The sequence below is a fragment of the Vulpes lagopus genome, chromosome 8 (genome assembly GCF_018345385.1).
Source record: "Vulpes lagopus strain Blue_001 chromosome 8, ASM1834538v1, whole genome shotgun sequence".
Taxonomy (NCBI): domain Eukaryota; kingdom Metazoa; phylum Chordata; class Mammalia; order Carnivora; family Canidae; genus Vulpes; species Vulpes lagopus.
The window spans coordinates 67238163-67251121 of NC_054831.1; the positions used below are offsets into that span (position 1 = coordinate 67238163).

The 12959-nt window shown below is 37.9% G+C and overlaps 1 protein-coding gene across 1 annotated transcript; it reads right to left on the reverse strand.

Moving 5' to 3' along the window:
* Positions 1-2587: 2587 nt before the first annotated feature.
* On the reverse strand, positions 2588-12480 carry LOC121497492 (protein adenylyltransferase SelO-like). The gene is made up of 3 exons (XM_041767181.1): positions 11676-12480; positions 7327-7406; positions 2588-2782 (listed from the first exon to the last, which is right to left on the reverse strand). Exons 1-3 carry the CDS (start codon positions 11713-11715, stop codon positions 2663-2665), a joined length of 240 nt encoding a protein of 79 aa, XP_041623115.1. The 5' UTR covers positions 11716-12480; the 3' UTR covers positions 2588-2662.
* Between the last annotated feature and the right edge of the window lie 479 nt (positions 12481-12959).

Sequence of the window (12959 nt, forward strand, 5' to 3'; positions counted from 1 at the left end):
ATTTATGATAGTCACAGAGAGAGAGAGAGAGAGAGGCAGAGACACAGGCCGAGGGAGAAGCAGGCTCCATGCACCGGGAGCCTGATGTGGGATTCGATCCCGGGTCTCCAGGATCGCACCCTGGGCCAAAGGCAGGCGCCAAACCGCTGCGCCACCCAGGGATCCCCTATACTATGGAATATTTTTAAACCATTAAAGCAAATTAAGGAGATCAGCACATATTCATATTGAACATTAATATATATAATATATATAACTAAATAAAGCAATATATCAAATATCCTAGTCACATAAACATGTGCACTTATATATATCTATGTTGGTATATAAGTATGTACAGCAAAGTCTGGAAAGATACAAGACTCATAAAGCATATTTACCTCTGGGATACAGAATGGGTATAGTTAAAAGAGGGGAAAGTAGAGTACAAAAGATGACTCCCACATTTATTCTACATACTTTATGTAAAAGGGTGGGTGAGGCACCTGGGTGCCTCAGTGGTTGAGCATCTGCCTTTGGCTCGGGTCGTGGTCCTGGGGACCTGGGATGGAATCCTGCATCAGGTTCCCCGCAGGGACCCTGCTTCCCCCTCTGCCTATATCTCTTCTCTCTCTGTGTCTCCCATGAATAAATAAAATATTTTTAAATAAATAAATAATAAATAAATATTTACATGAGCATATATCACTTGACATGAGCAAGTATTACTTTAATAATTAATAAATAATAAATGATCACCTTAAAATTTTGTGAAGTTAGGGCTTTAGTGTTAATAATGCATTTTTATGCTTTTGGGGGTTTCTTGTTCTTAATGCATGTCTTCAATTTTAGGGAAGGTTTTTAACTCAGATATTTGCTGTAATTTAACAAAACATTAAGCATCTAAACTGTGATCTCTAACATCATTTCCCTGAATGGGGCTTCCTTAGAAAAATGACTGGTTTTAGGCCTAAGGCAAGAAATATACACGATGACCCTGAAACATCTTACAACATCAGAAAACAAAGAAGCTATCAAAAACTTCTAGAATGAGGTACACAAAGAGCCATTATGAATAAAACTTTACTGGCTATACATGGGACAATTTGTACATCAGTAAGGATAATAATTGCAATAGCATAAAACATAAAATATGCTTAAATTCAAGAGTTCATAATGATTCTAAGATAATTAAACAAGCCCACTGGTTGTCTTTGGCACATGCTTGGGAACCAGTTCTTTGCCTTTCTCTATCTCAGGATAACCAAATAATTAATTATAGAAAGTTTTTCCTTTATAGAAGGATTCCAGCTAACAAGTAAATGATAGGATTAGATTATCATTTTTCAACCTCATTGAATCAATGGGTCAAGGTGATGATTGTCAGGGGATACTGATATCACAAAAGGAAACAGCCAATATGTACTTGTTGGTGGAAATGCACAACACTTGCCTTCTGATAGCAAGTATTTCCTCAAATAAATTGAAGGCTTATAGAAATACAGCTGACAGAGCAACATGTTAAACAATACCACAGAGATGTGATTAGCAAAATGCAGACTCTGGGACACACTATGGGATAAATGATCTGGTTTCTTCAACCAAAACAAAACAAAAAATTTCAAGGGGAAAAAAAGATGCAGGTAGTTGTACCCAAAGATACCAAAAGAAACTCAATTTGTCATCTAATTTGAATGTATAATCCTTACTTGGATCACAATTCAAATAAACAACTATAAAATAATAACAGAGGTGATAAAACAATAGGAAAAATCCAAAAACTAGTTATTTGATTGGATGAATTAGGGAGTTGTTCATTTGTCTTAAGGTGATAATGGTATTATATGCATTTTAAGTCATTAACATTTGGAGATGTATACAGAAATATTTGTAAATTAAATGATACACATAAGGGAACTTACGGGGGATACAGAAATTATACCTCAATTAAAACAATAACTAGAAATGAGGGAAAGTGTGTAGGGATGTAGATGAAATAACATTGATCACTCATTGATAATTAAGCTAATAAATCAGATTCATTAAACTATTCTCTTTACTTTGGTTAATGTTGAAAAATTACAATAGACAAAAAAGCTCTAGCAGTACAACTTAAAGTATAGACTTATCTGATGTGGCCCACAACACTGGGTACATAGCATGTCTTAGATGAATACTTACAAATTCATTAAAAGATTGCCATAAGACTTTTCAGTTATTGAGAAAAACTCATGCAACTTGCCAAACATATTTTATTATCCCACTAAAGTTATTCATTAGAACAAAAATGATCACAAAGTTGTTCCAAAGAATAGGTCGTTTATTTGATTAAAAATATTTGCATACATAATTTTTTTATGAAACAGGGTGCTGTCATCAAAATGTAGATGCTCATTAAGAATCTATCAAATAGGGGATCCCTGGGTGGCGCAGCGGTTTGGCGCCTGCCTTTGGCCCAGGGCGTGATCCTGGAGCCCCGGGATCGAATCCCACGTCGGGCTCCCGGTGCATGGAGCCTGCTTCTCCCTCTGCCTGTGTCTCTGCCTCTCTCTCTCTCTGTGACTATCATAAATAAAAAAAAAAAAAAAAAAAAATTAAAAAAAAAAAAAAAAAGAATCTATCAAATAGATTATTCTATGTCTAATTCAATAGCAGAAGTGTTCCTTAATTTATTTGCCCTAAATTAAGATGAGCAGCTAACTCTGAGGTCTTTAGCCCAAGAAGGAGTAGGTGAGGAGTAGCTTGCTTTCTCAGCTGCAGAATGCCTCTGGAAAGGATGAAGAACGTGCTGGAGAAGATGAACCTGCCAAACAATTGAAGAGCATAGATAAAGGAAACAAGTACAGAAAGCCCTTCAAGACTCTTAATTTTCTAAATTCCCAGAATGACAAGGTTAAATTTAAATTTCTTTAAAAATGTTTAAACATGGGGACGCCTGGGTGGCTCAGCAATTGAGCATCTGCCTTTGGCTCAGGGTGTGATCCTGGGATCCTGGCTGGAGTACTGCATCGGGCTTCCTGTAGGGAGCCTGTTTCTCCCTCTGCCTATGTCTCTGCCTCTCTCTGTCTCTCTCTCTCTGTCTCTCATGAATAAATAAATAAACCATTTCTTTAAAGTTTAAACATTTTATGTTTTATTAAAATCTCAACAATAGGGGATCCCTGGGTGGCTCAGCGGTTTGGTGCCTGCCTTCGGCCCAGGGCGTGATCCTTGGAGACCCGGGATCGAGTCCCACGTCAGGCCCCCATGGGGCCTGCCTCTCCCTCTGCCTGTGTCTCTGCCTCTTTCTGTGTGTGTTTCTCATGAATAAATAAATAAAATCTTTAAAAAAAGAAATTTCAACAATAGTTGTTACTAACGAACTAGGGGTGGTGGAAGGGGAGGAGGGCGGGGGGGTGGGGGTGAATGGGTGATGGGCACTAAGGGGGGCACTTGATGGGATGAGCACTGGGTGTTATTCTGTATGTTGGCAAATTGAACATCAATAAAAAATAAATTTATTTTAAAAAAATTTCTATCATTCCATAGAAAGTTACTTTAAGTACTAGTTTTGTGCTAAAACAGGAGAGCAAATACATACTCTGTCACAAAGACTACATATATATGTCCCAATAATTCTGAAGTTCTTTTACAGCATTGAGAATTATAATTTTCTAAAATATTTACAAAAACAAAAGAATGTCCATGGTATGCAGTCCTTCCAAATCAAGGGCATGCATTCCAATTCAAATGTTTCCTCATTTGCAATTTGATCCATCAAAGAACATATCTCTTCCAACAATAATTCTAGGATCAAAATGAATATTGTCATCCAGCTATAAAATAAGTCATGAGAATGTAATGTACAGCATGGTGACTATACATAGTCAAATATGTATAGCATATTTGAAAGTTGCTAAGAAAGCAGATCTTAAAACAACTCATGACAAGAAAAAAAATTTGTAACCATGTGTAGTGATGGGTATTAACTAGACTTATTGTGGTCATAGTTTCACAATATATACAAATACTGAATCATCATGTCATACACCTGAAAGTAATATAATGTTTTATATCAAGTATACTGCAATTAAAATATACTTTTTGGTGGTTTTGTCATTTCCTTGGATATTAATAGAGGAGTGCGTGGTTCTTATAGAAAAAGATCCATGATTATCTATACTAAGAAAGTATCAAGATATCCATTAGAGGGTAGTACTGTATTACTAATTTTTTAAATAGGAAGCCTCAACATCATCAATATGCTCTTCCTAGAGTCCCTCTACACTTCCCCCAGGTGCTTTCTACATATTCTTTTATTGAATTCGTTTTATACCCATCTAATCTCACTTACTAGCTAAAAATTTCCCTGAATACATTTTTATACTTCTTCATAGCACCTCATATAGAATCTCAAGAATTGTTTGATGCAGGCAGGTAAATTCAAGTTGTGTAAAGGGTTACCTGTATAGAGGTTTAACAAAATCTTTTTCCTTCCCTGCATGAAAATTTAACCCTTAAATAACTTTCCAGGTTCCTTCCCCTAGTCACTTGATAAAGTAATATGACAATGATATAGATACAGATATACAGATATATAGATACTGACAGAAATCACCATAACATTGCTTATGACCAGAAGGCAGCATCTGGATGGGAGAACTGTAAATACCTGGCATACTGCTTCAGGCTTTCTTTATCTAGTGTGGTGACCTGGTACAAGGCAGATCTCTTGGGGAACTGGAAACTAGGCCTATGGAGTTGTTACAAGAGATACTGGTTGCTATGGAGCATGAGCTTTTTTTTTTTTTTTTAAAGATTTATTTATTTATTTATGATAGACATAGTGAGTGAGAGAGAGAGAGAGAGAGAAGCAGAGACACAGGAGGAGGGAGAAGCAGGCTCCATGCAGGGAGCCCGATGTGGGACTCGATCCCGCGACTCCAGGATCGCGCCCTGGGCCAAAGGCAGGCGCCAAACCGCAGAGCCACCCAGGGATCCCGGGAGCATGAGCTGTTAAGCCAGAGCTGCCCCCGCATCTTCCCAGTGTGGACCTCATCTCTGCACACCTGAGCTTCCACAGGGCTGCCAGCAAGAACCATTACAAGAACTCCTGTAAACAAGGAGCCTGATATTGCCTTGCTAGTGAGCCAGGATTTTTTTTAAGTGAGCCAGTTCTGTCCTCTTTCTGAGTTGAGTGGGGCCAAGAGCAACCTGTTAGTCTTAGGAATCTGAATGTTCACTTGAACCTAGGAAGACACCTCCCCACCAAAGGTGGGAACTGCACCTTTACTCAAATATAATTTGGAGAAAGAGAAGAATACAAGGAACAAAAAGTAAGGAAGGAAGGAGAAATAAACCAACAAAGCAACTGATGAAAGAATGCTTCGTTTCTTCAGTGTAGGCAGATTTAGAGATAATACTGAGCTCCTCTTATTTAATACCATAAAAAGATTACATTTTAAGATATTATCTAAAATGAAAAACTAGATTTGGGTCAGGCTGATGAAACTACTGTAATAAAAAGTTAATGCGAGTTCCAAATTAGAAATAGCAAAAATCGGGAGGCACCTAGGTGGCTCAGTCAGTTAATTGTCTGACTCTTGATTTCAGCTCAGGTCATGATCTCAAGGTTGTGAGATCAAGTCCCAAATGAGGCTTTAAGCTCACAGAGAGTCTGCTTGAGATTTTCTCTCTCTCTCCCTCTGCCCCTCCCCCTACTCATGTGTGCTCTCTTGCTCTCTAAAATAAGTAAATAAAACTTTTTTTTTTTTTAGGATTTTATTTATTCATGAGAGACACAGCGAGAAAGAGAGGCAGAAACATAGGTAGAGGGAGAAGCAGGCTCCCTGCATGGAGCCCAATGCAAGACTTGATTCCAGGACCCTGGGATCAGGACCTGAGCTGAAGGCAGATGCTCAAACACTTAGCAACCCAGCCATCCCAAATAAATAAATCTTTAAAAAAAAAAAAAAAAAAAAAGGGCAGCCCAGGTGACTCAGTGGTTTAGCGCCGCCTTCAGCCCAAGGCATGATCCTGGAATCCTGAGATCAAGTCTCATGTCAGGTTCCCTGCATGGAGCCTGTTTCTCCCTCTGCCTATGTGTGTGTGTGTGTGTGTGTGTGTGTGTCTGTGTGTCTCTCATGAATAAATAAAGTCTTTAAAAAATAATAAAAAAAGACATAGCAAATAGTTTCTCTCTCATACAGAGTTGTCTGATCTGTTGGTAGTGACCACATACATGCTGTGATGAGAATGGTTCTGAGGTGGGACCAGTGTCAGAGAGAGCTCGAGCATCAATAACATGTATTCCACTGTAGGACAGTGACAAGACAACACGAGTGCCAAGGCCATTCCTCTTCTTAAAAATGTATTATGTGGGGATCCCTGGGTGGCTCAGAGGTTTAGTTTAGCACCTGCCTTCCGCCCAGGGAGTGATCCTGGAGACCCGGGATCAAGTCCCACATCAGGCTCCTGCATGGGGCCTGCTTCTCCCTCTGCCTGTGTCTCTGCCTCTCTCTCTCTCTGTCTCTCATGAATAAATAAAATCTTTTTTTTAAAGTGTGCTACGTGCATTGCATTTTAAATAATTGACTATGAAGTATGTATATTACAAAAAGGTATGCAGAATATAATGAACACCTGTGTATCCTCCACTCAGCTTCAGAAATCAAATACTTCCAATATGATTGCGGCCCAGTATGAGTCTCCTTCTCTACTCAAATTTCTTCCTTACCTCAAAGTAACCACCATCTGAAGATGACATTTATCATCTTTATTCATTTTGTTACTTGTATTATATAGGCATACATCCCTATGTAATGTATAATTTTGTATGTTTTACACTGCATTAAAGTGGTGCTTGCTATATTCCTTTGCCACTTGCTTGTTTTGCTTAACATTGTATGTGGGATTCATCCATGCAGGTGCACGTGGACTTAGTTCATTCAACTTCACTGCTGTCAGGATTAATTTAAGTGGACCTACGTTGCTAGTGCCATGGACACCTGATAGAAGCAAAAGCTAATTCCCTCTGGAGAGATGCACCTTAAGTTAGGCTTCACTGGATCTCAGAGATTAAAATCCAAAATTCCAAAACAAAAACAATAAGCAGCAGAACTAGAATAATACAGATATAGGATATAAATGAATCTTTAAAATCTTAACTCTATTAAATAATAAATTATAAAATATGAAAAAAATGATTCACTGATGAATTTTAAAAATGGGAGATTAGGCAGCAAGAATTCTGGAAAGCTGGTGCTGGCAACAGTCTAGTTTAGCTTGTCTGCAAACAAAATAAGTGTGCTTAAAATATGATACACTGAAAATTAATAAAAATAAAGCCAGAAGGCTCAAACATCTTACCTCTGAAAAATCATTCCTTTCTGCTTTTCGCACTGTGGACTCTGCCATCCAGTTCTTCAGCACATACCTCAGATTAACAGCTTAAGAGGGAAAAGTGTTTTGGAACGATGAATTACTAAGTCTGTTTGGGCCATATGAAATTATCCCTCACGGAACCCTGGGTGGCGCAGCGGTTTGGCGCCTGCCTTTGGCCCAGCGCGCGATCCTGGAGACCCAGGATCCAATCCCACGTCGGGCTCCCGGTGCATGGAGCCTGCTTCTCCCTCTGCCTGTGTCTCTGCCTCTCTCTCTCTCTCTCTCTCTGTGACTATCATAAATAAATTTAAAAAAAAATTAAAAAAAAAAAGAAAAGAAATTATCCCTCAAATTAGACAGGCTTTAAGAACTTTGCTGGGAGGCACAAATGAGAAAAAAAAGATCGGCATCAATCAATTTTGATTGTTTATAAACTATGTACAGTGTCTATTATCTTATGGTTCAGAAAAGATTTTATTTATTCATGAGACACAGAGAGAAGCAGAGACATAGGCAGAGGGAAAAGCAGGCTCCTTGTGGGGAGCCCAATGTGGGACTCAATCCCAAGAACCCAGGATCATGACCTGAGCCGAAGGGAGATGCTCAACCACTGAGTCACCCAGGTGACCCAGAAAACACTTTTTGAATGTTATGAGCAATACTATTTGCTTTTTCTCTTCAGTGTTTCATCATTACTTTGGTCTTTTCACCATGTTCGGTTCACTAAGCACTTTCTAAAGCGTGAAGAAAGTAGTGAATGCATCTGAATTGGCCTAAGTGGAGGTGGAGGGAGAGAAGTTGCTGCTTTTAACAACTTTAAGCTCAGAATAAAAGCCAGCTTACTAGGACTGCTTAATGTTAATGCTGCCAAGAGAAGAGCAACCGTGAAGGCCAAATGCAGGCAAAACTCTTTATAAATTTATATTTTGATGTAACCATGTGTTTTGGCATTTTAAAAGTATTATAATAGGGCATCTGGGTGACTCAGTGGTTGAGTCTGCTTTTGGCTCACATTGTTGTGATCCTAGGGTCCTAGGATGGAGACCTGCATTGGGCTCCCTGCAGGGAGTCTGTTTCTCCCTCTGCCTATGTCTCTGCCTCTCTCTCTGTGTCTCTCATGAATAAATAAAAAAAATCTTTAAAAAAAGGAAAGAAAGAAACCTGGCAATGAAATACTGTTAAAACATACTGGAAATTTCAGCTACAAGCAGAAGTGCTTTGGAACAAGTTATAAATATACAAAGTACTTTGAAATCAGAAAATTACAGATCTGTTTTTAGGACTCTTTGAGGAGTTATCAAATTCTGTACATTTCTATCTAGTTGGGAGTTTTCTGTTCCTGGGTTATTTCTTTTGGCAATAAAATTTTAAGCAGTATATTAATGAGGATTATGTCCACCCACAAGTCCTGCCAGAGTTCCACGTAATGTGGGAATCCCAGATCCACTAGAGTGTTGACTACTTATGGGCAGGACTCAAATTTATCTTTGTAGTTTCAGCTTTAAACAATGTGACTGCACCGAAAAAGGGCCTATAATAAAGGCTTCGTATATGTTTCTGAATAAGCAAATCTAGTTCTGGAAAGATTTAAGACTATGTTTTACTGAGTACATCATAATATAAATGAAGCATGCCATTGTGATCACCCTATTGGAAAAGATTAATGTATCAGAAAGTCAGCAGACTCGATGGCCATAAAACACTGAACACTTCAAATATTAAATGCAGCTAATCTTTCATAGGCTGACAAACTGGAAAATGGTAGTTCTATTTATCATTTATATAACTCAAAAATAAATCTCATTCTTATTGTTAGCTATTAAAATAAGAGAAAATTTATTTCAAATATATACATCTTCCATTGTTCCTTCTGTCTCTCTCTCTCTCTCTCTTTTTTTTTTTTTAATGTTCAGGAGGAAGAATGAAGAAGCAAATTTTTCTTTTACTCTATTATTTACAAAGGGTCAGGTCTGAAATATCTATTTGGGGCCACAATTTAAATTTATACTATCACCTTGATGGAGAGCACTTTCGCCTTGATTCCCAAATGACCTTGCTTAATTTCTATGGAGAGTCCTCACCACACAAAGGAAATATCTCTGACTTGCAATTTACACTAGCATTCTCTCTGTGTTCCTTTCCAAAGGAAATAAGTTTGTGTTGAGCCAGTCCCAGTCTGGGCCAATTCATCCTCCATGATCAATGGCATGCCATTTGCAAGGTGGTAGATGGGGTGTGAACAAGGCCCAGGGTTGTATTTTCCAATGAGGCTCAAGCCCAAGATTTGAGCTCTAAAACCCTAAGGATACACGTAAAGATTCTTCTGAGCACATGCCACAAATTCACTACTGGGCACAAAGAAAGCAGAATTACACTGATGCATTTTCAGAATTACAATCAAGTTTGTTCTATTGCAGATACAACTGTTTTAGGGCTTTTAAAAATATCCCCCTAGCAATATAAACCCAGTCGTATAAGGCTGGAACTATAGTGGCTGTCTTCAGTGCACAGTCTTGACAGTTATCAAAGGTATTTATTAAAATTTTAGCATGATCTTGGGCTGGGTGGGCACAGTGTGACATAGAAGAGAAGTGATCAATGGCCTCTGGTGGCTTAGGATCACAGAGTTATTTGGAGGGTTAAAAATAATAAATTTTACAGTTTTAAAAAAATTCTCATCTTTGATGTTCCCATTGCTTGCAACTTGGAGCATTTACAAAAAAATTTTTTTGAAGTATATCTTCCCCTGGAATGCCTGGCTGGTTCAGCTGGTAGAGCATGTGACTCTTGATCAAAGGCTTATGACTTCAAGCCCTACATTGGATGTAGAGCCTACTTTTAAAAAACAAACAAAAAGGCAGCCCCTATGGCTCAGCGGTTTAGCACCACCTTTGGTCTAGGGCGTGATCCTGGAGACCTGGGATCGAGTCCCACATCTGGCTCCCTGCATGGAGCCTGCTTCTCCCTCTGCCTGTGTCTCTGCCTCTCTCTCTCTCTCTGTGTGTCTCTCATGAATAAATAAATAAAGTCTTTATAAACAAACAAAAAACTTCCCCTAATCTAGGATTTTTTTAAATGTTTTGAGACAATATGTAACAGCAATATATTTTTAGTCTTTTGGTTTCTACAAAACATAGTCATCCCAGTCTTCCCAACAAAGATATTTAATGTACACTATACTAGTATAACAGCTGATGCTTACTGAGCCCTTATCATGTGCCAACTACTATCTCCCTGCATTTGTGCAATAATCCATGATGTAAATGCATTTTATAGATGAGGAAACAAAAGAGAGGTCAAATGGATAGAAATGTTTTAAAACTGGACTGTCATGATGGTAGTGTTTTTAGTTTTAAAAAAAATCACTGTACACTTGAATTAATGAACTTTGTTATGTAAATTACACCTCAATAAAGCCACTAAAGAAATATATATACACACCAAAAAGAGAAAAAGGAAGGAATCAAACGAATGACCTGCTTAATAACATCTAGGAAATAAATATTTGAACCAGAGCCCAGGCACAGCTGGTCCAACTCCAGAGGCCATGCCGTACTGTCCCATTAAGAAAAAGAAATTCAGGTCAAGAGCATACACAGAAATGAAGACCCTGTAAGGGAAATGATGATTCAGACTTCACTAGCTCTCTATACAAGTCCTAAGTAAGTCAGGAATATTCAAGGACTTAGGGTCTTCAGTCTGAACTTCTTTGGTCTTGTTAGAATCTACACTGCAAACAAATAACTAACTTCCATATTTTTTTCTTCTCCAAATCAATTATGAAGTCACATGGTAAGATGAAATCAATATAGAAATGATTTGTTTTTAGAACTGTCATTTACTAGATGTGTGGGATGGCCCATACACTGTAACAAGATACCTTATATATATTATTGCTCATCATTACAATTGCTGCAAAATATCCCCATTTCACAACAGCTAAGGCCTTGAAACTGAGTCACATATCTTTCAGATCATACAACTAAAAGGTGGCAAGATGAGATTCACCTGCCAGATCCCCAAAGTCACGTTCGTTCTTTCCATCATAACCCAAAATACCTTGTCTCTCCACCATCTTTTAAGACTGTATTAAACATCAGTATGCAAACTTATTAAAAGCAGAACTATCATATTCTCTTAAAGATAATTTTAGAAAAGCTCATGACACTTCAACTTAAGTAAAATATACTCAAGTAGAATTATTCTCATTAAAAACAAAAAACAAAACAACAACCTTTAATTCCCTCAAGTAATTACTTCTGGCTTTCAAAAAAAATGTTGCTTTTATGTGATAATCCTTAACATTGAAAAAATCAAAAGGTTTATTTACTCACTTGTCATTCTTTTTCTTCTTTCAGAATCTGAATCATTCATGTTACTAACAAAGAATAAAACAAAGTACAAAATTAACCACTATCTCATCTCTTTTTTTCAAAATATTGGAAATTATCTCACAATACCAATATTGAGGGAAAATTTTCAAAAATTATATTGAATCAGTGTCTGAAAGGAAGATAGAAAATACTGATTTTGATTAAATAATATATAGAATACCACCTTTAGTCATTTTAGCTAAACCTAAACCTTTTATTTTTACCAATTATAAAAATAGTTTTGTCTAAAAAAGAAAATCTAAATTGTCTGATACCTTTCCTTATCTTAAACATAGTTTTCTGAAAATCAACTTTTTCTTGATTAATCATGGTCATCTTTATAAACATCCCTCAGGAGCAATTCAACTGGGAAGGGCTATTTCTTCCTGTGGTTTACCTGTCTCTCCCTTCAGAAGCCACTACCTATAAAGTCTTTACTTGCAAGTTTGTTGTAACAACTAGTAGGCATGGCTAGAAGCCTGAGGAGCTCTCCAGAGCTTCAGGGCATGAACTCTTCAGGGCACTTGAGGAAACAGTGTTATCAGAGTTGAAGTGAACAGGTGTGGTGTTTGCCAAGGAAGCCTCAGCAGGTGCAAAGGACCCCACAGTAAAAAGCAAAATCTGGAAAATTAAGGGAAGAGAGCCTAGATTGGTTGTCTCTGCTAAAGCAATACATTACATTTTTTATTATTTTTTATTTAATAATAAATTTATTTTTTTATTGGTGTTTAATTTGGCAACATACAGAATCACACCCAGCGCTCATCCCGTCAAGTGCCCCGCTCAGTGCCCGCCACCCAGTCACCCCCACCCCCCGCCCTCCTCCCCTTCCACTACCCCTAGTTCGTTTCTCAGAGTTAGGAGTCTTCCATGTTCTGTCTCCCTTTCTGATATTTCCTACCCATTTCTTCTCCCTTTCCCTCCATTCCCTTTCACTATTATTTATATTCCCCAAATGAATGAGACCATATAATGTTGTCCTTTTCCGATTGACTTATTTCACTCAGCATAATACCCTCCAGTTCCATCCACGTTGAAGCAAATGGTGGGTATTTGTCGTTTCTAATGGCTGAGTAATATTCCATTGTATACATAAACCACATCTTCTTTTTTTTTTTTTTTAACCACATCTTCTTTATCCATTCATCTTTCGATGGACACTGAGGCTCTTTCCACAGTTTGGCTATTGTGAACATTGCTGCTATAAACATCGGGGTGCAGGTGTCCCGGTGTTTCATTGCATCT

Bases quoted from the DNA above. Each gene is read 5' to 3' on its own strand.
- LOC121497492 (XM_041767181.1), bottom strand. From the start codon at position 11,715: ATGAATGATTCAGATTCTGAAAGAAGAAAAAGAATGACAA. The intron at 7,407-11,675 runs GTGAGTAAATAA...TTCCCTCTTAAG, and splicing joins AAGAAGAAAAAGAATGACAA to CTGTTAATCTGAGGTATGTG. The intron at 2,783-7,326 runs GTAAGATGTTTG...ATTGTTTGGCAG, and splicing joins AAAGGAATGATTTTTCAGAG to GTTCATCTTCTCCAGCACGT.